General features: G+C 36.0%; 1 protein-coding gene across 3 annotated transcripts in view; it reads left to right on the top strand.

Moving 5' to 3' along the window:
• Positions 1-26,683, top strand: part of Pclo (piccolo presynaptic cytomatrix protein) — a 359,262-nt gene that overhangs the window by 238,065 nt on the left and 94,514 nt on the right. For all 3 annotated transcript variants that reach the window (XM_029477261.2, XM_085836473.1, XM_085836472.1), the window contains exons 10-13: positions 32-157; positions 14,483-14,591; positions 15,126-15,193; positions 16,062-16,276. In XM_029477261.2, the coding sequence (XP_029333121.2) occupies positions 32-157; positions 14,483-14,591; positions 15,126-15,193; positions 16,062-16,276 (518 nt within the window). The remainder of the gene's footprint in view (positions 1-31; positions 158-14,482; positions 14,592-15,125; positions 15,194-16,061; positions 16,277-26,683) is intronic.

Genomic DNA, 26,683 nt, shown 5'->3' with positions numbered 1-26,683 from the left:
ATTACTAACAGTTTGCTAATTTTCAATACAGGTAATGGGCTAGGAATTAGAATTGTTGGTGGTAAAGAAATTCCTGGACATAGTGGAGAAATTGGAGCCTATATTGCTAAGATTCTTCCTGGTGGAAGTGCAGAACACTCAGGGAAACTTATAGAAGGTAAATATTAAAAATGTCATAACAAAATTCAATGAAATGTATTCATATTGTATATGTTTTCCTGTGCATGTGAATTAAACTGCAAATTTGTTTACATTTTGTATCAGAAAAATTTGTAATTAATGATGGTAAAATTTTGACATTGCAATGTTACTAAGTATTAGGATCTAATAGAAAATGGATCTATCAGTAAATGTGTGCCTTCATTTGCATTGTTCTTTTGGCAGTTGGGATAGTTGTTGTTTTTTCTTTTTTTAAACTCAATTAGTCAAGGTTTTTTATTCTTGATGAATAATTAAAAAGTACTTTATTAATCTAATTTAATATTTTATTTTTTAAAAAAGAGAAAACATGCTGAAAGCAGCTATGAAAATTGAAATTATGATTCCAGAGAAGCTGAGGTCAGGTAACTAGTTACAGATGGCTCCCAAGCCAACTCCATCTGCTCCTGTCAACCATGTGTCTGGGAACACAGCCAGGTCTGCTAACTTAGACAGGACCATGGCTGCCCTCCTGATAGAAGAGCAGGGACACAGCCACAGGGTCAGTAACATCCAAATATTCACTTCACTTCAGAAGTTTGCCAACATCTGTATGTGGTTCTGTTTACTTTAGACACTACTCACCTCACTGTGGACATTTTAAAATAATGACCTTTCTAGGTCTTGCAGTGTGCCAAACATGTATTTCATCATCTTTACACAATAAATTTATGGATGGATTCTCAAAATATATTATGATAATTTTCATGTTTTTATGGAATAATGTGAACATTCTATCTATAAATTGTATAACATAAATGCAATATACAAGAGCTATATAGTATACATTGCTTATAGTATACATTGTTTGCCAAAAATATTTATAACTTTTTTCTTTTATTCTATATAAAATATTTATTTGGAAAAAGTGTTTTGTTTTCACTTATTGCTTTAAATTTTGCATGTGTGGCTTGCAATCTTTAACTATTATAAAATTTATTCATTGTCATTTTAAGTAAAATATATGGAATACACAAGGACCTTGAGCATTTTGATAAATTATTATTATAGAATATACACAGATTACAGACAATATTTATTCATCAAAGACTGTGCTTAGGCCATTGGTCTGGCTTTGTTGAAGCAGACTGTGTACATCCCATCCCAACTTCAAACCAGAGACTTCTCAGCAGGCCTTTCAGTTGGTCATGTTAGGATTATTTAATGTGAAAAGACAAATGCTGCAAATTCAGTCCCCACCCCACTTTATTTGCTTTAGAATATTATTGATTGCTTGATTGATTGGTTTATTCATTGCTATATGCCCATATGTCTATTTTATACACTCTGTCTTGTACTTTAGCATAAATTTCAGGAGTACGTCACGTCTTAAATGTTGTAGATTGTATATGAAGCAACTTTGGTTTTTATTCTTAGTATAAAGCCTCACCCCAATAATACAGCATATAGCACTAGAGATTCTGTTCTTATTTCATGTAAAAAATATTTTATTTCAGTTTTGAATCCCCTTTATTCAAGATGTTTAGGGTAATTCTTTACAGTTTTTTTAAAATTATTTTCTTATGTTCTACAGAAACTATAAATAGTTGGGTCAATATGTAGTAAGTAGATAACTTATTTTGACTATATATGTATATCTATAGAATTTCTGTGGCTAATGTGTTCCAAAAAATGAAATCATTCATCTTTTTATTTCTGAGGATCCAAATATACAGTGTGAGCTCTTATAGAATTGATATTATCTTTCAGGTGTGATATGAGTGGCAATTTATTTACAATATATTTTTAGACTGTTTTTATTTCTTTCAACTGCAAAGTCCTTATTCAGCAAGCTCTGCCAGGGTCTAATGTCCAGTGTTTGTCCATCTCTCCTCTGGGTTTCAGGAATAGCAGAACACTCTTTGATGATGTCTACACCACTCATGGGTAATGGCTCACTCCTTGTTGACTCTTGAGAAACCAAAACTATTTCCAGGTTTTCTCTAGTTGTTCGTTTCTCTTCATTGTACATTCACAGCATATCACAAGTCACATAGATTTTCTAGTTCTCATAAATTAATGCCAATTTGAAGGATTTGTTGGGTTTTGAAAAACAAAGGAACTGCCAGTGTTTTTGCCTTAAGCTATTATTGTGGCCATTTGTTTTCAAACACTTGATTCAATCTTCTCTTGAAATCACTTGTAAAACAAAGTATTCAGTTTTATTTAAAAACAGGAAAATTTTATGTTTCTGAATGCTGAGATTGACAGAAATTATTACTGAAAAATTATTAGATTATTCTTAAACTAGATTTGAAATATTCCTAGTATTAACTTCTATACAATTTACCCTTGATCGGAATTTTCTAAGTTTTTCTACTATTTTTTGATCAGTTGACAATGATCTTTAACAACTTAGTAAACCAGATACTAAATGAACTAGAAACTCCCCAAAATATAAAATCTGTCTCTTGGTAACATTTAGAAAATGTTTTTGAAAAAATACTGAACAGAGAATGGTCTGACATTTATTACTCTTTCTTTTAATATCTGGCTTTGCTGAGGATTTAATGACAAATCAAATATTTTTTAATGCTATTCTTGCTATTTCTCTTAGGTTCAAAATTCTAACATATCTTTTACCTATGAATGTTGCCATTAGAAACGGTCACTGAGATTGAAGTTTTAACTAGTGTATTTTTCTCATTTTCTTTGAATAATTTGTAATATAGAAGTACATTAGCATATGTTGCTATTTATTTATAACTTGCCACTATGAGTTAAGATCTTTATACCAAGATCAATGATCATAAATCTTTTCATGTTATCATATCAACACCACTTTTTAAAAATTCTTTCATATAGTACATCCCAAAGGTAGTTCCCCTCCTCCCTTCCTCCCATTATACACACAGACACACATATACAGACAGACAGACAGACAGAGACACACACACACACACACACACATAGACAACGCTCACTCCCACAAAATCATTAAGCTACACAGCCATAGCATATATGCAGAGGCCCTCACTCAGGCCTATGCAGGCTCCCTGATTGTCACATCAGTCTCTGTGAGCCCCTATGAGTCCTTGTTGGTTGATTCCGTGAGCCAGTTCTCACGGGGTCCTGGCCCCTCTGGTTCCTATAATCCTTCCTCCTCTTATTGTATGGGATTCCCCAAATCTTCCTAATGTTTGGCTGTGGGTCTCTTCTGTTCCAATCAGTTGCTGGATGAAACCGCTCTGATATCAATTATGCTCAGCTCCAGTCTACAAGTATAGCAGAGTATCATTAGGAATCATTCATTGACTACAAAACAAAAAACAAACAACAACAACAACAAAAACAAAAAACCCAACTTTATCAAGACAATTTTATGTGAGGAAGCTTAGTCAATAGCATTCCAACTTTAGAAAATGTTAATTCACAGCACACTTGAGTCTTTACAAAATAATATTTTATCTCTTACCAAACTGATACTCCATCCCTTTCCAAACTTTAGACATTCACAACATAATTATTAATATTCCAATATAATCACGTTTTATTTGCTAGGCTGATAAAAGCCTGACCCACTCTGAGGACACACCTTTCTTGACATTGTAATGATTTTTTGTTTGTTTGTTTTGGTTTTTTTTTTTTTTTGGTTTTGGGTTTTTTTTTTCTGACGGAGGGGTTATTGTTTTAGTTTATTTTTTTCCTTCTAAATCTTCAGTGTCTAGCATAGTGCTAGTAAAGCAAGGACTCAACCAATTTCTGAGAAGGTAAAGAATTATAATTCCCTTTTCATTATAAATTGGATACTTAAAATGTGACTCTACAGGCTTGTGAGAAACACATCAATACCTGTAGCTATAATCTGCCATCGGTAGAAACCATGAATATTTATGGTATCATCAATATATGGTCCTCTAAGTTTTCATTAACTTTTTAGAAAAGATGAAGGAATTTGAAAGTATATTAGCTCTTAACATACAGTCAACACTTTGAGTTTAGCTGCACATCAATTTACATAAATGTACTCTGGATGTGTTTGTTGTTTTCTAGATTTGGCTTTGCATTTAAATTCAGATTTCTGGGGTTTGTTGGGATTGGTTATGTGCAGGATGCAGCAGAACCTTCGAAAGCAGCTTCTATGTGTATGGAAAAAAAATTAACAGTTCTTTCCCCTGTAAGCCTCCAAAGGACTGTGAGTCCTCAGTGGTTGAGAAAGGGCAAAGGGCACAAACTCCTAATAGATGAATCCCTGGTAGAGTGGTTTGCTGCCTGTTTCTGATTGATTTCCACTTCAGTTGTGAGTGTGCTAAATGAAACAGCCAGTCGGAGAACTGCCAGTTTACACATCAGCCACCACAAGGCAGGTTTGCTGTTTGCTTCTACATTAAAAGAGGCAAAGAGGTAAAATAGTCAAAGCTTAGACGATGCATATCGACATCCTTTCTGTTATACTTCCTGTTGTTTGAGGTAAGAGTTAAGATCAACATAATACAGATACCTAATTAGAAACAAGAGTGTATTATTCATCATCACAAAGGCTACTGAGAAATTCCAATAGTCATTCTGCATTTCTGATTGAGAACAAAGTCTTGGATAAAAAAAAAAAAAATTCTCTTTCATTAAAATGTCTTAAATTTTGTATAATCTATTCACACCCACCAATGTAAGATTATAGTAATCTTAAGAACCTTACTTAGGTTCATATGATGCCTAATATGATATAAAACTAGCTGATGATTGCTATATTATGTTGCTTAGAGGTCAGTGACAGGTAAACTGTCTGTTATATGAATCACAGATGCACTTAGTAATACGTATGATGCTGAGAATTGAAGCCAGGTCCTCACTGGAAACACTAAATTGACCAAGTATTCATAAGAACAGTCTTATAAAATTTATCGACCATATTCCTTCTTTGTTTCTCATGTTTTAAATTGAGTTATATTTATTTAAAATTACTGAGAACTTTTGATTACACTTTAATCATTTAATACCCTTTACTATTTACAGTATCTGACACAAGTAAAAACGGATTATTTGCTGTCATCTTGGTGATGTAAAGAATGGAGTATCGATATTTCTTATGAAGCAGCTTAACACATAATTTGGTTTATTTCTTGAAAATTCTCCCAGAATGATGAAATGTTTATTGATACATTAATCTGCATTTACATCTTTTATTTATCTAATGATGAAATTGTACATTCAGTTTATCTCCTTAATTTTAGTTTTTATAATGGGCATATTTTATTATGTATGTTCAGCAGAATGATCTGTTATAGATATCATTTCATTTCTGTCATTTGATTTATTGAAAATAGGTTTCTTTTCTTATAGAAATAGTGTGGCTATAATTTCCACTCCCTCTACTCCTTCTAGTTCCTTCCCTCTGGATCCATTCCCTTTCTCCCTCTTGTTAGAAAAAGAGAAGGCTTCTAAGAGATAAAAACCAAACTTGACAAAATATAATATAAGATGAAGCCAAACTTTCATATCAAAGTTGGACACAGCCAACAGGAGGAAAAGAGTCCCAAGAGCAAGCAATGCAGTCAGATTGTCTCATTCTCCTACTCAGGGGTCCCATAAAAACACCAAGCTAATAGCTACAATATATGCATACAGGGCTTGTTATAGGCCATGTAGTCCCTGTGCTTGCTGTTTCAATCTCTGTGAGCTTATATGCTCTTCCTTGCCGACTCAGAGAAGAAATGGTATTCTCTGTTCCTCTGACTCTTACAATCTTTCTGTCTTTTCTTCAGCAGGATTTGCTGAGCTCTGAGTAGAGACAATTGCTATAGACCATAAATTTAGTTTCTCTCTCCACATAATGTCTGGCTGTGTATCTCTGCATCTGTTCCCATCTGCTGCCAGAAAAAAACTACACTTATGATGGCTGTATTAAACACTGGTCTGTGATTGCAGCATAAAATCATTAGGAATCATTTTATTGATTCATGTTGTGTTTTGCTTTACCCTAGGCCTCTGGGTTAGATAGTCTCTCCTTCTTGGTTACCCAAGCAATGTCAAGTATAGGTTCCTTCTGGTGGAGAGGGCCTTAAGTCAAATCAGACATTGGTTGGATAGTCCCACAAGTTTGTTCCTACAATATTTTTTTAGGCAGGACAGATTGTATGTCAGTGTTTTTGTGGCTGGATTGCTGTTCATGTTTCTCATTTAGTATCTGCATGATATCTTCTGGCACCAAAGATACTAGAACAAAGGGGTGAAGCCTTGGTGCTGGCACCAGCTTGACCTCTCCATGTTCAATAACTTATGTGGATGATGTCCTCAGCAATGGAGGCTCGCTGTCAGCTTGTGAAGAGCAAACCTTTGTCTTACCATCAGCCTAGATTTTTTAGGGACTTGCATGGGACTCCTTGGCCAAAACCACAGTGCAATACAATTCAGTATCTCCATTAGAAGCTTTGCCTTGCTACAAGGGATGGCCAGTTAAGACTCTATACCCTCATTAAGATCACTAATAACCCTCATTAAGATCACCTTTACAGAATCAGGAAAGTTTCCACTGCACTAGGTTTTCACACCACCCCTCAAACACCCACCAAATTCTAGCTGCTTCTTTCATTCTCTCCCTCCATCCCATCTCGACCCCATCAAATCTGACCTCTACCTGCCACAAATTCATCCTTAAAATCTACTCTTTTTTTTGCCCTCCCAGGAAGACCCATGTTTCCTCTCTGGGATCTTCCTCTTTACCTCTGAGTCTTTGGATTATAGCTTTGTTATCATTTACTTAATGGCCAATATCCACTTATAAGTGAATATATGCCACATATGTCTTTCTGGATTATGTCAATCAGAGTGATTATTTTCTTCTAAATCCATCCATTTGACTGCAAATTTCAGGAAGTCATTTTTTAAACAGCTGAGTAATAAATACTTCCTGTGTAAATGTACCATACTTTCTTTATCCATTCTTCTGTTGAAGGACATCTTGGTTGTTTCTAGTTTCTAACTATTATGAATAAAGCCCAAATGAACATGATTAAACACATGTTCTTGTGGCAGAATGAGGAGTCCTTTGTCATATACCCCTGAGTGGTATTTTGGGGGTTAAGGTAGAACATTTGCCAATTTTCTGAAGAACTGCCCTATTGATTCCCAAAGTAGCATTTCTATGATTTGTTGAAAATGTATTCTGAGCTGGGATTCTTCTTTCTCTATTCCTATTATTATTATGTTTGGTCTTTTTATAGGGTCACAGATTTCCTATAAGTGTTATGTTAAAGGTATTTTTTAGAATTAGCATTTACTTTGACTGGTGTATCTATTTCTTCTATATCATCAATACCTGGGGGTCTCTCTTCCATCTCTTATATTCTGTTAGTGAAGCTTGTCTCTATAGCTCCTATTAAAATTCTAAAATTTTTCATATTCAGAGTTCCTTCAGTTTGTGTTTCCTTTGTTCTGTTTCCATATTTATTTCCTGAACTGCTTTATCCTTCAACTATTTGTATTTTCTTGGCTTTCTTTAAAGGATTTAGTCCCTTTGTGTAATTGTTTCCATTTTCCTGGATTTCTTTAACAGATTTATTCATTTCCTCTTGAAGAACCTCTTGTATCTTCATCTAGTTGGTTTTGAGGTGTTTTCCTGTGTGTCAGCTATGTTGGCTGAGCTCTGGGGGAGATATATTGCCCTGACTTTTACTGATTGTGTTCTTATGCTTCAACCTATGAATCTGGGTTTGGGATGAATATAAGTCTAGGTGATGATGTCTGGTTTTTTTTTTTTCCTTTGTTGTGTGGATGTTTTGATTCTTGGTCTCTGTTTCTTCTCTGGATTTTCACAGAATATATTGTCTGTCTGTAGCCTGTTTTGCTGGCTGCTTCAGCTGGTATAATCACAGGGAATAACTGCTGGTGTTGGAGCCTGGATTTCTGGCAGTTGTGGCCTGCAGTTGAACAGGATGTACACGATTGATTGGGCACTGGAACACAGCTATGAGTGGGTAGAGGGAGGCTAAGAGGAAGTAGTCTGTGGCGTCCACTAGAGATTTGGGGCACAGAGGAAGGAAGGATGCAGCTGGTGATCTGTTGCAGCACTATGGATGAGACTTAGGGATTGGTTCTGGGATAAGCCATACTTTTATTTTTGAATTGGTGAATTTATAAGCATATACAAAACAAAAGGTAAAAGAATAAAGAGTAAGTAGAAGAATATCATAAATTGGACATTTAAAATATCAGTAGAGAAAATTAGTCAAGGAAAACTGAGAGATCAAAACTGGGTAATCATCAAATTAAGGGGCTTACAAAGTTCCAACAGAAACATAAGGAGGAAATCACTTAAAGGCAGCAAGCTGGAGAGTCCCATGGAGAGTCTCAGGGGTCCCATGGAGGCTTCCTGCGCAGTTCAGAGTGTTCCATCTGGAGAGGCTTCCAAATAAAAGAACAAAGAGATACAGACAAACACAGAACTTCAAATGAGATGCTCACATCCAGCAGAAACCAACTGGGAAAGCTGAGGGACTAAACTGGAGTTCCCATTTAAACTTGCTGTCCCTGAGTGAAAATGCTATAGCTGAACTCCAGCCTTCCCTTTCCCACCACATGCACTTTCGTATAAGATAAACAGTCCTAGTGTCTGCTGGAAATGCTTTCCCTTCTTGCTGTCTCAAGAACACAAACTTTTCACTGTTCAGTTTTTTGTTCTCCCTGTTTGGGTTGGGGAAACAACCCATTGTCAGATGGAGGACATCAGAAGACACTCTGGCATGAACATGTTTGGGTCAGAAAGAAAACTAAGGGCTTAGCCCTGCTTCCAAAGCCGGCTTCTCAGGGAGCTCAAAGGACACATCACAGTTTATCAGTAGCATACATTACAAACAATCCGAAATGAGCCAAAGATATTTTAATTTTTTCTCAAAAACTGTTTCTACTGTATTACTTTCTTAGACTGATATATATGTACACGAACTGATCTAAAAACCATGGCAATTAGCACACATTTCACCTTACATATCATTTACTTATTAGTGAAGAAATGTAATATTTGCTCATAGCAAACATCAAGTACTCAGAGTATTGCCAGCTACAGTCAACATGAGTGTTAGTTTCCCCAAATCATTTATCCTGTGAGGGAAGTTTTCAACACACTCATCTTTCTCTCCCATATCTCTGAGTCTCAGTCCACCACCAACACCCACTCCCCTCTGCATTTAAGAATTATAAGAATATTACAATTTTTCCATTTAATGATAAATATTGAATACAAGATTCCTTGTCCAATCTGCTTTTTCAATTATACTTCTTGTACTTTCTCATTTATGTAAAATTTTAAATTCACATCTCAGAAATGCACATTCTGTGCATTTAATCTAACAAACAATATTATGAAATAAAATTTATATTTTCCTTATGAGTATGCTCAGGGGAGATGATGATATTGCCACCTTTTCAATAGCACTTACATTTATTAGGAAACAATATTTCTAAAAACAAAATGATGGTAATCTGTGTTAATTCCATTATATGATTAAATTATTACAGTTGCATGATGTTAAAAAGAAATACTTAAAATATATAAACATAGAAAAAGAATTAAATAATAACTAAATTTATAGCCCTTAATGATTCAACCTGGACATTTAAAATGGAAAAGGTAATCATTTGGGTGTTTTGTGCCTTTTAACTTCCTTTCTCCATTCAGTTACACTATGTATCTCTGCATAATTCCCATACTTTTTTTACTTAGCCTTTTTATATTAGCTGGACATGACATTCTTCAGATGTGATAGTTTTCATATGCTAATATGATTTAATTATAAGGTCATTAGAAACATCCTCCCTGGGCATATCAACAAAATCAACTGATAAGTTCAATTTCAAAATGGTTTTACATTTTTTAACTCAAATCCACTTAAAATGAGATAGTGTCATTATGCATATTACATCATTTCCTAGGGATCAACCAAATTATACTAACATGCCAATTATCTTCTAATTTATTCAGTAACTTTCTGATTTTATCTTATTCTGATAATACACAGTATGCTAAGACAGTAGATTATAGTAATAAATTGACATTGGTATATGTATCAATCCTTCCAGAAAGTACTAGACTGTAATGGTGAATTGTTTTAGTGATCATTGTAAACTAAAAGAAAAGTCCCAAGGTTGAACACACATCATAGAAATTTTATTCCCTTATCTTCTCTATTTTTGAAAGCATGGATTTGCAGTATTGGTACTAAAATACACACACACACACACAAATTGTGTACGTTAATTGGTGTTTTCTGTCCTAGATTCAGTAAAAACATTATCCATTTAGGAATCATATATTCTAGAACACTGAAAATACTCCACAATACTGAGGGTGTCCTTTCAAAGCCAGAGCACTTCCTCCAGGGTAGGGGACTTCCTAACTGTGCCCTGCTGTTTATAAGACAAGTTCTGGGTTCAATGGCAGTCATGGAACCTAAGGACATCTTGTAGAAATTTTACTTTGAGGCAGTCATCCCTCATGGAATTACCTACCCAGGCCAATGGAATAAGAGTCGTTTAATACTTTGGAAAATGTGACACACCATTCCTTCACTAAAACTGATTCTCTACTATAATTTCATAAATGTTTCCTGTATGCTCTACTTTCCATCAGATAACAGGATGGCATCCCAGCAACCCTGAATAATATCACCATTCTTAGACTTAGATATTGCTTAACACTATATGGTTATTTACTGTATGCAGGTAGACTCTTCAGCAGTCTCCTGGTGTTAAGCAAATCATTTAAGCTATTATGCATCTCTCTCTCTCTCTTTTTTTTATAACAAATTAAACTAGAGCATCCTTGCTTTATCACACTAGTCTAGAAATTTTATGGTACCTATTTTGGATTTCATTATGGCACTTGCATATCTATGTGTCTTTTTTTTTTTTTTTTTTTTTTTTTTTTTTTTTGGTTTTTCGAGACAGGGTTTCTCTGTGTAGCCCTGGCTGGCCTGGCACTCACTTTGTAGACCAGGCTGGCCTCAAACTCAGAAATCTGCCTGCCTCTGCCTCATTACATTCTATTCAAATACATCCCTCGACCACGTTGCCTTCCCTAGTGCCATTTTTTATGGGCCCCTTCCTTCCCAAAACTCTCTTTCCATTTGTTTATGTCACATGTATCCCATGACCCTCTCCTTTCCATTCTTCCTTTCTTAAGATATCTCCCTCTCCTCTGTTGACCCATGACAATTTACTGAATTTATAATTTGGAACAGCAAATCATCACTGTTACATACTTGACAAAAATTCAGAATTTGTCTTAGTTTCTGTACTGGCAACCTGTGCAGTAGACACCCTCTATGAATATCATTGTGGTGCCATCTGTGAACTCTCAAATTTGGCAGCCCATTTAAGAGGTATCTTGATAAAACTTAAATCCATAATAAATATTAATGTTTGTTTCTGATTCTCAGTATTAAACATTCACATGCATGGTATTCCTAGGATTTCTTATATTCTACTAATCAAGGAACTTTAAGATTGAAAATACACCTAAAATATTAAATGATAAAATGTAAGAGTGTAAGTTTCAACATGTTTTTGCACATATTAGTTTTCGTAACTTAGTTTGTAGGATTTTACAATACATAAACATATCAAACATTTTTAAATGTGGTACTATAATGCTTCCTGCTTGAATTCTTTCTCAAGGCGGATTTTTATGTTTGGGACTTTTGGACTTCCAAACATACTTTAAAACAGTAACCTTTCTTTGAAGAATGTCTTTGATATTAAATAGAAATTGATTTGAGTCTGCAGAAGAATTTGGATATATAAGCATTTTAATAGTGTCCATTCTTGAAGACCGTGGACATATAGTTATATTTACCTTTCTTTGTATCCTCATCAACAACTTCCATAACTGCTTTATACTTTATTTTCTAAAGATCTTTCACATAACTAAGTAAATTCATTCCTAGCTACTTTGTTTTTAAAATCTTATCATTGTAAAAGAGTTTGCTTTTTTGATTTCTATTGCAGTTAATACCCTGTTGTTAGAGCAGTGCTACTGATTTTTGTATGTTTACCTTTTATCTTGCAACTTTCTTAAATTTATTAGTCCTACATCATGATTGGTAATGTGTTTGTGGCGTTCTGGTTGTAAGGTTGTGTGAGAGAGAGCAATAAGAGTTTGACTGGAACCTTTCCTTTATTCTTCTTGTGTGGTTGCCTGAACCAGCACTTAGAGACCTATGCTGAGTAAAAGGACTGGTCATGAACATCTCTATTCCAGATTAGAGAGAAGTGGTCAGTCTCTTTAATCACCACAGTATTAACCATTGACTTATTATATCTTTTAAACTGTGATGCATTTCTTCTATACCAAGTTCATTCTTCATTTTATAAAATCTATTAAAATATTATCAAATGTCCTTTACATAACTACTGAGATGAGTCTATGGTTGTTATCCTTCATTTTGTTTGTGTCTTGAAGCAAATATATTATTTTGAAATTACATGACATTTAACTCATAATTCTACAAATATTTTATGAAATGAATACTAGTAGCATCCCATTCTCTGGCAGGAGTTGAGAGGCAATGGCGTTGGAAACATTCAGCAATTGCTGAAAGCAGTGACTCTTTCCATAGTACATCAGCATGTGAACCAGACCAGGACAAAGGAGCTGGAGGAAAGCTATATTTTTAGCTGTCTCCAATACACAGACAAATACAAGAACAGATAAAAGAAGGTCAAGTGTCTATGGGGCAGAATGTTTCTCAGAGTTAAAAGAACCACATGCGTATCTGGGCAAGAATCTGGTCAGCAATGTTCCTGACAACATAAAATGTGTTGTCCTTCATTATGACCAGACACTTGTTTATTATGTCACTCGTCAATTAAGTTTTGACAGTGTTTCTTTTGTTATAAAATGTAAAAACACGAACAGACAAATGCAAAAGGAAAATATTGACCTGTGACTATTTCCTTAGAATGTGATTCTCTAGAAAGGTGAAGAGGTAATATCTACATCATTATAGCATCAAGTTTCAATTCAGAATAAATGTAGGTTTTCCTCCTGGATTGAAAATGAAAACAAACAAACAAACAAACAAACAAAAACAAAAACAAAAAACCACTTTGCTTTCTGCTTTCACTGTGCTGAGCCTTTCTTAGTATCATTGTCTTTTATGTAATTTTCTTATTTTCTGTGTACAACAGCTGGGACGGTTCAAATAAACCTAAGGCCCATCTGAAGATAAAGGTTTCTTGGAGTAAGTTATAGAAAAGTCTTTTTGTGTTACTTTGAGCCTTTTGGTGGACTTCTTCTGTTATTCCACTACACTATAAAGGCATTTCCTTCACTTAATTGCAACTGGCAACATTCTGTCCCATATGTATAATACCATTAAAACTTAGACACAACCATACTGTATTTATAATTTTGCATTGAACCAGTGCTGAATTAAGCACAATGGAATTACACAGTATGAAGTTTATTAAAGATGTAATAGTTTAATAATTGTTTTTTTGAATTTACTGTGTCATGGCATATGGACAGTTTTTGTAGGATAAATTTGATAACACAGTTACTGGGGTACTCCATGAGATGATTTTCTGCTGTGTAGACTCATCTCATATGGCTGTACTTACTTGGGTTATTTTGACAACTCACAAAATGAGGTAAAAGACCTGGATGTAAAATATTTAAATATTGAATATTACTATTTTCTTTTTTCATAAAATTATCTTTTCAGATACATAGTATAGACGAAGTGCCTTGACCAGGTATGAGGGGCACATAATTTATTGGATTCTGTAAAAAGTAAAACAGTGGATTTTTAAGATTACAGCCCAGAACAGGGCCTTTCTGAATTCTGAGCCTTGTAGTACTGCACAGGTTACAGGATCACAAGGCCTTGCTGCTGTCTTCAGAAATATCTGCCATGTAGTGAAATAGAAGACACAAAGTGCCACCTTATTTATCTGGGTGACACTTAGGAGCAGAGCTTCATCAGGACATCCTAGTGACTTCTTAACACTCCCTTCCATGACAAAACATGGCACTCAATACTAATGGTTGCAATTACTTGTATGTTTATTCAGTATTTTTTTCCTAAGAGTGTGAACATTGTGCATGTATTTGCTAAGAATTAATAGGTTTTCAAAAGCAAAACTTGCATGTTGTCTTAAACATGCATTATGCACTCAGGTAAGTTTATATCTGACTATCTAACAATGTTCTAGAGAACATTGAACCAATATTCTCTGAAATGGTGTGCTGATTTGACTCTTAAAAGCAAGCAAAATGTCTTTTGTGCCCAAGAACTAAGACTGAAGATAGTACGCATGTTTGAATTTATACTCAAATTTGTCTTTTTAGGGATGCAAGTTTTGGAATGGAATGGAATCCCCTTAACTTCTAAAACATACGAAGAAGTGCAGAGCATCATTAATCAGCAAAGTGGGGAAGCAGAAATATGTGTAAGACTGTGAGTTTTTCCCCATCTTTCTGTTTCCATTTTTTGGCTACCATGTCTCTTTTAATTTAAAATTGTTAAGGTGGAACCTTTGCCAGCCAGCAAGAGATTCAGAAAATGGAAAATGAAGTGAATACAAGGTTCATGGCTTTCTTGTGTTCTGAATCAAAGGCTAAGTAAGGTATAGAGAGAATCAAGCCGACAGTTTCTGATTATATTACAGCTCTTCCATGCTTTTATTAAAACGTGTGTCATTTAAAAGGAGGACAGATCCTACTTGGATTCTATAAATGTGTGTACTATTTTGAAATGACTTGCATCTAATTCATAAAGATTTCACCTTAAATGATCATTTTTATCAGCTTTGACTTTTGACAACATTGCTAATATGTACTGGGTTAGCCTGGTGAGCATGCCTGGGGGTTGCTTTATACCATGAACCACTTCTCATTGACCTCCTGAAAATACAACCAGGGCAGTTGGAAAAGGTGCCTTTTGTTTCAGGCTTCCTCGGTGTCTTTCTTAATAACCTGTCTTAATTTTTAGGGACCTCAATATGTTGTCAGACTCCGAAAATCCGCAGCATCTGGAACTTCATGAGCCACCAAAAGTTGGTAGGTGACAGCAATCTGATTTCAAAGATGGATGAAGAGGCACATGCATAAGCTACCTGTTTGAAATACATGCAGACAGAATTATAGATTTGTATACATGCATATGATTATGATTACGACACCAAAACTTTTTTTAGTTACATTTTTACCTTTCTGGTAAAACATGTTGCATATTTAACTGTTATACTAGGCTAGAAATATATATTAAATATGTATGACATAAGTTTATGTTTTGAATTGCCTAAATATGAATTCATCTTGTGAAGGCAATCCTTGAGCCATTTCTTTTTAGTCATATAATTTTTAGTTACTATTTTTTTTTAGCACAAAATTTTTTTGGCCTTTTGCTCCTGTTTATTACAATGATTCTGGGAAGTCTGAGTTATGGAAATAGACTATGTCCAACAGAGATCACACATACAAACATGCATATACATACATACATGCATATACATACATATACATACATATACATACATAAATGCCATATACTCTCTGAAACTTTCTTTACAAAGAACAAAATATGGAAGATATAGAACAGAGAAAATATGTCCATTTATCATGTTCTTGGAAATAAAATAGGATGTTTTGTCATCCCCACAGTTCACCTAATAAAATATTCAAAGTATTTTTCTGAAGACTTAGTAGAACTTCAAATTGCCCCTGTAATTCATCATTATAATACTCCTAGCTGGTCGTTCTAGATTTCCCCACTAATAAATGCATAAAACTGCAATTGAGTACATTTGGTTTTGAAAGCTTAATTTAATCTCTAAGTAATGATTGTGTCATCAGTTAGAACTCTCACCAGCGCCATAGTGTGTCCAACATACAGACCCAAGACATAACGCCTTTCTTTTTGTTCTAGTGGATAAGGCAAAGTCTCCAGGCGTGGATCCCAAGCAGCTGGCGGCAGAGCTGCAGAAAGTCTCACTCCAGCAGTCCCCATTGGTCATGTCATCAGTTGTGGAGAAAGGGTCTCATGCTCACTCAGGTCCCACATCGGCAGGATCCAGTTCTGTTCCCAGCCCCGGGCAGCCAGGGTCACCTTCAGTAAGCAAAAAGAAGCATGGCGGCACCAAGGTGAGAAGGACCCCGTGTCACCACAGAGACCATTTCTATGTTTTAACCTAGACAGAAGTAAATGGAAAGCGAAATGAGATTGTGATGGGCCACGCCCTAATGATCTACTGAAAGAAATATTTCTCTCTTCTGACCGCTTAACTGACCTAAATAGAGTCTCGGCTCCTAAGATATTTCAGGTTTTACTTTGAACAAAGTGCTACTTCCTGTTTCTGATGTGTGGTAGGGGGGTCACTGTTCCACAAATCTAAATTTCCTTCTATATAGAACATTAGCTTTACAATCCTTGGAAACCAAAATATAAATAGGTTTTCTCAGTAAGAAGTAAAAGAAGGGGTCCTGAGTTCAATTCCTGGCAACCACATGGTGGCTCACAATCATCTGTAATGGGATCTGATGCTTTCTTCTGGTGTGCCTGTGTACTAATATAATTTTTCTTTTTTTTTTAATTTTTAATATTTTTTATTACATATTTTCCTCAATTACATTTCCAATGCTATCCCAAAAGTCCCCCATAGCGCCCCCCACTTCCCTACCCACCCATTCCCATTCTTTTGGCCCTGGCATTCCCCTATATTGGGGCATATAAAGTTTGCAAGTCCAATGGGCCTCTCTTTCCAGTGATGGCCGACTAGGTACTAATATAATTTTTCTAAAAGTACAAAGAAATAGAAATAATTTAGGACAAAAAGAAATAAAGGACAGCAATGATGTTTGAGCGCCATTCTGGATCTTATTCCAGTTCCAACGTGTGGGTTGTTCTTCATATGTGTGGCTTTACGTGAAACAAGCATTTCCAGGGCTGGTTCTTTAAAGTTGCTGGAGAATTTAAAGTGGCCACTGCAGTAGTGCTTCATCTTTGCAAAAGCAGATGACAATACCATGGGTAACTGTTCTGTCATGCCTATTTAGGAGGCATTCCTGATACCTGAATGTCCGCTGGGCCTTCTCTCCTAGGGCACACCTCTAATCATTTTAAAAGGACCTAGAAAGAACGTGGGTTTCCATCCTTAGAAATGGTAGTAGACCTAATGTTACCATATCTGCTCTGATATCCTTATGGTCAGTATTGCATTTATGAGTGATTCAGCTCTGGCTTGCGCTCCCACCAACTCTTGTCCATGACTATTATAGTTCAGAAGTCACCCTCTACCGGAATACAAAGATGGTAAAGTTTTCTCCCTCTCATTCCAAGGAGACAAGTGGTTCTAAACAGTGCTCCCGGATCAGCAGATATGGCACAGCACCGTATGAGAATACATTAGAAGCGCATTTTTTTTTCAGAGCTTGAACTATTTAGAAAATCTGTGTGGATGGAGCCCAGGAACCTAGGTTTTGTAAGTTCTCTAGCTACATATGATCCCCCTTAAAGTGCGAAGATTACAGATGAGTAATCTAGGTTGCAGTGAGTGGGTATAAGGAGAGCAAGGACACCTAGGCTGGTGGAATCTCAAGAGGTGGTGTTACGAACCAATTTCGAAAGAAAGGGACCTCCATTCCAGGAAGAAAACAGCAACTGGAAAAGTTTCAGAATCAGAAAACTACAAGTCTCCCATCCCTCCTTCTTCCTTCTCCTCTCCCTCCTCCCACCCTGCCAGCTTCCTCCTTGCCTCCTAGCCTGCCATCCTGCCTGTTCTCCTTTGTTCCTTCCAAAGGTTTCTCTTATGTATCTTAAGACACTTTGTGTATGGACTGCAGTTATAGGTTCTAATTTTATTCTGATTTGGGGCTACATACATCACTTAAGAACTATTTTTATTCCCCACCCCCACCCCGAAAACATATTATAGTTCACTGACTTGCACAGAACAGTAAGAAAAATATTTATGAATTAAAATGTCAGGGATCACCTGTGAACCCCTGTTCTTGTTATGGATGCAAATTTATAAATTTGCCTTTCTACAATGTGTTTTATATTATATTAATTGTGTTGAATTATTACATATTAAGTATATATATGTATATATGTCATAATTTAGAATGTGAAAACACTAGAAATGGGACAGCGTTAGGAAAGTGGTATCGTATCGGCAACTGTTACTGCATGCAGCCCTTCTTTTCCTTTGCCAATAATTTGAGCCAGTGAAGATTTATAACATTCAGCTCAAATACATAATTCTAGTGTTCCGTTGCCCAAAGAGAAACTGTTACTCACATGTAGCTGGTCTCATGACATCTCTGTGTAGGTAAGTTGTAGGCCAAATTCCAGTGATTTTATGTGAAGAGAAGGCTAGAATATCTCAACACAATTTTTATTTTGCTAGCATGATGAAGTGGCAATATTTAGAATATTCATATGCTATTTTCTGCCTGTTTTTACTGTGAATATTAGAAAAATTCAATTACGTCTGGGACTCACAAATATTCTCCATTGGATAGTCCTAGAACAGAAATTATTTAATTCTTGGCAGTGACACTAACTCGTTCATAAAATCCAATTATTTTGGAATATATATGTATATGTATATATATTTGTATATTAATATAAATATTAATTAGAGATAGAACCCATGTATATATATATTTTGTTTGGTTGGTTGGTTTGGTTTTTTTTTTTGTTTTTCGAGACAGGGTTTCTCTGTGTAGCCCTGGCTATCCTGGAACTCGCTTTGCAGACCAGGCTGGCCTCGAACCAGAAATTCGCCTGCCTCTGCCTCCTAAGTGCTGGGATTAAAGGCATGTGTCACCACCACTGGGCCATGTGTTTATTTTTTTTTTGACATGTATTTTGCTTTAATATTTGTTTTTGCAGAAACCAGAACCTTTCAGGGTTTTTTTATTCTTTTTTTTAATTTTTAATATTTTTATTATGTATTTTCCTCAATTACATTTCCAATGCTATCCCAAAAGTCCCCCAAACCTTCCCCCCCACTTCCCTACCCACCCATTCCCATTTTGTTTTATTTTTAAATATAAAGATTTACCTTAAAGAGAAGACCTGCTACCTATTCATCTTTTTTCTTTTTTTATAAACAGGTATCTTTTGCTAAATAATGTATTTGTCAATAGTTAATGATATGTCGAGTTACCATTTTTTCCTGTCTCCTACATAATATAAGTTAGACAGTTTTCTGAAGTTCTATATCCCAATGCTAGGCAACAGCAAAGCCAAACATGCCATATGTCCTTAAGCTAATATACAGAATTAAGGTTTTATTTCTTTCTGTAAGTGTAAAGCTAACTAAATTAAATATTAAATTGCTTAAAATATACTCACATTTATATATTGCATAAAGTACACTAAAAACATAAAATTGTAATTAAATTGCATGAACTATTCTAAATCTAAATTACTTATAACAAATATAAGAATATATTTAGATGGTTAGAACACATCTTTGAAACATTTTTTATTTGATGCTTTTCATAAAAATAGCTGCATGTGTTTATATTTTGCCATTTGTTTCAGAGTTAGATTCCACATGTGAGTATATAATAAGATGTTTATTTCTCTGTGCTTGGGTTAATTTTTTTAATTGATATATGTTACCAGCAACAGGATTTTATACTTTTTTTACAGTTCGGTAATATGTCATTGGGCATATATCACATTTTCTTTATCTTTATCCATTCATCAGTTGGCAAGCTGATGTTACCATTACTTTGCTGTTGTTAATATTGCTGAAATATATGTCAGCATGAAAAGGCCTCTTCAAATGACAGGTTACACTCCTTTAGACAATTGGTCAGGCGTGCATTGCTGGAACCTACCCAGTTCTTCAGAATCAGTTTTTAAAATGGCTGTGCTACTTTTCAGTTCTACCCACAGTGCTCAAGGACTCTTTCTAGTACTTTCCATCCCTGTCTTTAATAATAATAATAATAATAATAATAATAATAATAATAATAAGTCCTTCAGTGTTTATAGGTTAATCTCCATGGTTGGTCTGGGGATTTGGGGAATTTATTTATTTATTTATTTACATAGACCTGACCAAGTGATATTTCTTTGTTTTTGATAAATACCTATTTAGGAGTATGGCCATTTTTTATAGTTATTTCATAACTGGTGTTAAACTTTGGAGTTCCTTTTATACTAGAGAACTTAGTTATAAGAATGTTTTGCTGGTGTTCTCTGTTCTGAGGGTGTGTGTATATGTGTTGTGTGCTTTCTTAGCTGTGGAGAAGCTTATAACGTCAATTTAATTCCACTTGTCAGTTTTAGCTTTCTCTGTCTGTTGCGGCCTGCCCGCAGTCCAAAACACGAACGGTTCAACTGAGAATGGCAGTTCAGGCTGAAAAGAGAGGAATCTAGACGGGGCAGAAGAAAGAATGGAGCCAAGACAACATACATTCTGTTCAAGGCTCAATTTTACTATTTTCAGACACTCAGTTATAAAGGAAGGGGGAGGGAACCCAATATCCCGCCAAGTAACTCAGGGTCTAGTAGCAGGATGAACACGTGTGTGCCTCCAGGCGGCAAAGGCAGGTTCCAGCAGTAGGCGTGGCAGGACGAATGAGCCGGTAGCTCCACCCTTGAGCAAGCAGGTTCCAGGCTGGGGGAAGGGAGGCCACATTTCCTCCCATTAGTTAACAAAACAAAAATAAAAAAGGGGGTGGCCTGAGGCAGAAAAATTATCTATGTTCAATAGTTCTGCCTGAGTTCTTAGGGCTAAAGAAAAAACCTGTTTCTGTGGGATTCCCTAACTTTTCTAATGGTAAACTGTATCTGGCTAAGACTGTCTTTATTATCCTAGTAAACCACTTAACAGAATAGGCTCTGACTTTATAATGCTAATTAGTGCTGAATAGGTAGCTACCTGTTCGCATTTTAAGTAGGGCGTTGGAACCCTGGCTGAGTTTAACTAAACAAATTTAGAATAACACTGAGCTGATAATCCTCCGCAATTTTGGGTGACAGGCAGGGGAAACAGTGAGAAGGGGGTAAGACCAGCTCTTTAGTACAAGGCCAGTTGGCTTTTTTATTTGGGTGGGAGGCAGTGAAGGGCCTGCCCTTACGACAGCAAGGTCTCCAACCTCTCTCCCCCCTATTAATTAAGTTTAAATAGGCAATGCTTAACAGAGGTGATCAAATGATTCTTTTCATCCATAGATGAGTGGGCCTTTAACCTTGACTTGGGTGGACATTGACCTGATTCCTCCCGTGAGCATTATAACAACTCACATCTGTGGCTCTTGGTATCTTTTGGGGAGGGGAGGCAGAGCCTTAAGTATTTTTGGATTTTAGCTGGAGTCAGATACCAACCGCTTTCAAATCAGGTGTGTCGCACAGGGAACTCAGAAACGGTCAAGCTGGACCTTCCCTCCGCAGTAATCTCCTGCGCCAAGCAGTACCCATACTGTATTCATATGATTATGAATCAGAATCGCAATTCTGAGTTATGCGCGGTCTCTATATGAGACTTGTCAACCTCAGATTTAGCAAGGCCTAGACAAGAATTATGTCAGTATTAACACCATTAATTTTGGTTAAAATAGGAGCTGAAGGTCTTTCCTCTTCATCTCTGTTATTCTCAATAGCCTGACGAACTAAGGACACCTTGCAGTAACAGCAAGGGTGAAAAGCCAGAGGCCAGCTAAGGGACTAAGCCCATCTCTATCAAAATAAGAACTAATCTCTGTAAATATATATGAAATTTCTACTTCCCTTGCTCTCCTGGTAAATCTAAATCTTATCTTAGACTGAAAAGCCACATGCTGGGATGTCCTTGGAAGGGAGATTAGCAGTACCACCTGTTTGCTCTTAGGGGCGGAGAACCCGAGAATGTAGATTGACCTGCTTGAGAAAAGGAAGAATTCTAAACAATGAGAGTGTAACAATGTAAATTTTCTGTTTGGAGAAGTCAAGGTACTTTATTTAGATGCAAATTGTAAAACTAAAGCTAATCTCCGGCCTCCTGTAGGGGATTTGGCTCAGAGGAAAACAATGTTTCTGAGAGCTTCCACTCCCAGCTGAAATCTAAGCACAAGAGGAATTTTAGTCTTTAGAATGATACTTACGAGAAGAGACAGAATCTGTGTTTACCTGACGAATTAATCTCTCTGGTAGCCACCGTGCTTCATCTTCATCTCGTGAAAAAACACAAACCGAGCCTCTTCCCCAGATTAGAACTGGATCTGGACCCTTCCATTTATTAGTCAGGGCGTCCTTCCATTTTACCAATGCATAAGAATTAGAAGTAACTGGGTGCCAGTGGCGTTCCGCTGCAGACTGACCTTTAATGTCAGTTTGCAAAAAGTTTAGGACAAATAAGGTGAAGGCAAGATGAGCCTTTGGTGACCTTGGGGGAAATGCTCTGAATTAACTTTGCTAGGTAATTTAGAATATAGGAATCTCTAATAATTGAACTGAATATTAGACCAGTCTAAGATTGAGTTAGAATGGCTGGTCACACTGAAGAAGAGTGAAAAATCATTATGACTCTATTAAATGACTAATTTTACTAAGTCTGAATATACAGTCTCTGATGTACTATTGCCATAAAGTTAAAAGGCTAGAAGCTAGTCTAAACTGGAAAAATGACAAGCAAGGATTTAAGGTAAACTTCCCTTGAGAAGCATTAGTTAATAAAATACTTTCCACTTAGGAAACAATATATACTGAAAGATTAAAACTTTTGGCTTCTTGTAAAGAAGCAGAAACAATAAACATTTTTCTTACATAATGTAAAGCTATATTAGCCATACGTAGAGGCAAAATTTTCTAGTGATTACCAGTTTACTAGAAGCAAAAATCTTTGAATTTAAGCATTATTTTAAACATCTGAATAGATCTGTAACACTGTTAAAAAGAAATTTTCTTGAACACAGGGAAAAACTTTTTTAGGCATTGTTTGCAAAACAAAAGGGCCACAAGCCGCTCTGGGACTGCCCAGAGCCCTGTATTGACTCAAAGGTAAAATACTTTTTAATCTGAGCATTAATCTTAAATTTGCAATCAAACTGCAAGCTGCAGTCAATGGAACAATGGCAGTTTTAACCATAATTTTTAAGTTTTTGTGCAAGGTTAGGATAATATCTACAACTTTGGGAAAGCAAAACCTATGTTTAAAACAATTTATCACTGTTAAAATCAATATTAGAAGCATTACTATCATATTACGAAGTTTGGATATCAATTAATACCTATGAATACCTATTAAAGCAAGCTTTAACGCTTTAATAAAGAGGCATTGCTTTATATCTTATCTTAAATTTTACTATTTAGGATAGGAACCACATTAATCATTATCTAAACTAGAAATATCTTAAGAGACTCAGCCTCTGAAGCTTAATCTCAAACTCTAACTCGCTTCAGGGCCTCACCAACTTTCTTCCAGGTTCCACAATCTATCGTTTCTTCTTCTTTGAACCATGGACAACAGCTATCTATCTTATCTAAAAGATCCATGAATTTGAACCCTTCCTTCTTCCACCTAAGCAGCTTTCTAAAAAGCTGCGGCACACCGCCTGTCTCCGTATCTAGTTCCGATTAACGAACTACTGACCCCAAGCAGAAACAGTGTTGGGTCAGCACTGATTCAAACTTGATTCGTATCCTCAGCAACACTTTACAAAACTGAAATTTTAGGCTAGCGCTAGCATGTGTACCTGTCCGTTGCTCCGATGCTCCTCCGATATTAAGATCCTTTCCTTTCTTGTGGAGCTCCACACAGCAGTCGTTTCTCTTAGCATCCCTCTGCCATTCTTCAGGTCCCAGTTCTGGCGCCAACTGTTGCGGCCTGCCCGCAGTCCACAACACGAACAGTTCAACTGAGAATGGCAGTTCAGGCTGAAAAGAGAGGAATCTAGACGGGGCAGAAGAAAGAATGGAGCCAAGACAACATACATTCTGTTCAAGGCTCAATTTTACTATTTTCAGACACTCAGTAATAAAGGAAGGGGGAGGGAACCCAATATCCCGCCAAGTAACTCAGGGTCCAGTAGCAGGACGAACACGTGTGTGCCTCCAGGCGGCAAAGGCAGGTTCCAGCAGTAGGCGTGGCAGGACGAATGAGCCGGTAGCTCCACCCTTGAGCAAGCAGGTTCCAGGCTGGGGGAAGGGAGGCCACATCTGTTCATTAACTTGGTGTCACAGGCAAAAGTCTCTCCCCAGGCCATGGTTGAGCACCTATGTTTAAATGATTGTGTGTAAACGAGGGCTGGATCATTAACAACATTTTGAATGTTTGTTTTTGAATGGCATATACTAAATATGGTGTGTATTTATTTTAATGAGTTTTAAAATCATATAAATGATACATAGAATTATTTATTTTCTATAGTCTAAAACCATTTTAATAGTCATTCTGTAAAGGGTATATTTTATTGGGTTCTTAGCTAAAACTTGTATGAAATGCATACGTGAAACCCAACAGAATTTCACTATCCTTGATTTAACAATAAAGTTCACAAGCAAATATATAAATTATTTTGTTATTATTTTGCCTTAACTAATTCAGTGTGCAGTTTTGTCTTGAAATGTCTTATCAGTGGAATTTTAACCCATCATCCTTTGTTTTTAGTCTTTAAAAATCTTGATAATTTTTCTAAAGATTTTATTTATTTATTATATGTAAGTACACTGTAGCTGTCTTCAGACACTCCAGAAGAGGGCGCCAGATCTCATTGCGGATGGTTGTGAGCCACCATGTGGTTGCTGGGATTTGAACTCTGGACCTTCGGAAGAGCAGTCGGGTGCTCTTACCCACTGAGCCATCTCACCAGCCTTGATAATTTTTCTAAATGGTGATACAATAATTTAACTGAGGTACTTCTCTTATGCGTTCTTATGAAATAGAAATCCCCTGTCACGATATCATTAAACCTTCAGGAAAACCCTGTAGAAGGAAGTCTCAGACAGTTGAAATTGAGTTAGGTATTTGAAGATAATGAATTTGGACCTATTCTGAGAGAAGATAATGAAAGATAAGCAGATGATGTTACAAAAGATAATAAAACATTTAATATATGATAGAATAAAACTGTGGGAAAAGAGATGATAAAAGTAAGAGTAAACTGAAATAAGTTTTTCATGGCAAAGTCCAAAGAAATGGGAAGACAGTCCTATGTATTATATAATTAGGGCTAAATAAGTTAATAACTATCTGTATCCTACATCCTAATAAGTAGTTTTTAATCCTTCGTGTAAAAATTAGAAATATTGTTCTTATATTTTTCTTACTAGCTCCAGGAACATGTATGGGAAAGGTGCACCTGATAGGCAACCCACAACTCCTCAGACTATGATTGCACTGCAGCACCCCATTACCTGGCCCCTAGTACCAAATCACTGGCTTTCTTGAAGTACGTGTTTTAGTACAGCAGTCAACAAAACCAGCATCAAAAGTCATGACCCAGTCAAAAGGAATATGGGTGTCTCTAAACTTGAAATGAAACTTCTGTAGCCTGATAATTTCCACAACATCCAATATGTATATGTCACTTATGTTTGAAAATTTAAAATTTCTCACTGTCTTCGTAGCAGAACCCCAGGAAACTATAAAAAGAATATAAATTTATTTTCCTCTCAAATCTGGTTTATTTTTAAGTGAATCAGGGATATTTCATGAAAAAGCCCCAGTTGGTTTTTGTTACTGTTGTTGTTTTCAATGGAATAACACTTCAAGACATCTGCATGGAACTCTTTTTTACCGTTTTCTTGTCTTATTCATTTAAAGTGGAGTACATAGTAAATCAATATGGTTGTTTAATGACCAGTAGTTAACCCTTTGAAACCCCAGCATAGTTTTGATGTTAATAGTTAGCATACATTATAAGTGAGCTAAACAAAGCACACATTGCACCTCATACAATAATAGTGGGAGACTTCAACATACCACTTTCACCAATGGACAGATCATGGAAACAGAAACTAAACAGGGACACAGAGAAACTAACAGAAATTATGAATCAAATGGATCTGGCAGATATCTACAGAACATTCTATCCTAAAACAAAAGGATATACCTTCTTCTCAGCACCTCATGGTACCTTCTCCAAAATTGACCACATAATTGGTCACAAAACAGGCCTCAACAGATACAAAAATATTGAAATTGTCCCATGCATCCTATCAGATCACCATGGACTAAGGCTGATCTTCAATAACAAAATAAATAATAGAAAGCCAACATTCACGTGGAAACTGAACAACACTCTTCTCAATGATACCTTGGTCAAGGAACGAATAAAGAAAGAAATTAAGGACTTTTTAGAGTTCAATGAAAATGAAGCCACAACATACCCAAACTTATGGGACGCAATGAAAGCATTTCTAAGAGGAAAACTCATAGCTCTGAGTGCCTCCAAAAGGAAACTAGAGAGAGCACACATTAGCAGCTTGACAACATACCTAAAAGCACTAGAACAAAAGGAAGCAAATTCACCCAAGAGGAGTAGACGGCAGGAAATAATCAAACTCAGGGGCGAAATCAACCAAGTGGAAACAAGAAGAACTATTCAAAG

Source organism: Mus caroli, unplaced genomic scaffold (genome assembly GCF_978045245.1).
Source record: "Mus caroli unplaced genomic scaffold, Mus_caroli_1 scaffold_4, whole genome shotgun sequence".
NCBI lineage: Eukaryota > Metazoa > Chordata > Mammalia > Rodentia > Muridae > Mus > Mus caroli.
The sequence above is the reverse complement of the archived record's forward strand: the minus strand, read 5'-3'. Positions and strand labels throughout refer to the sequence as shown.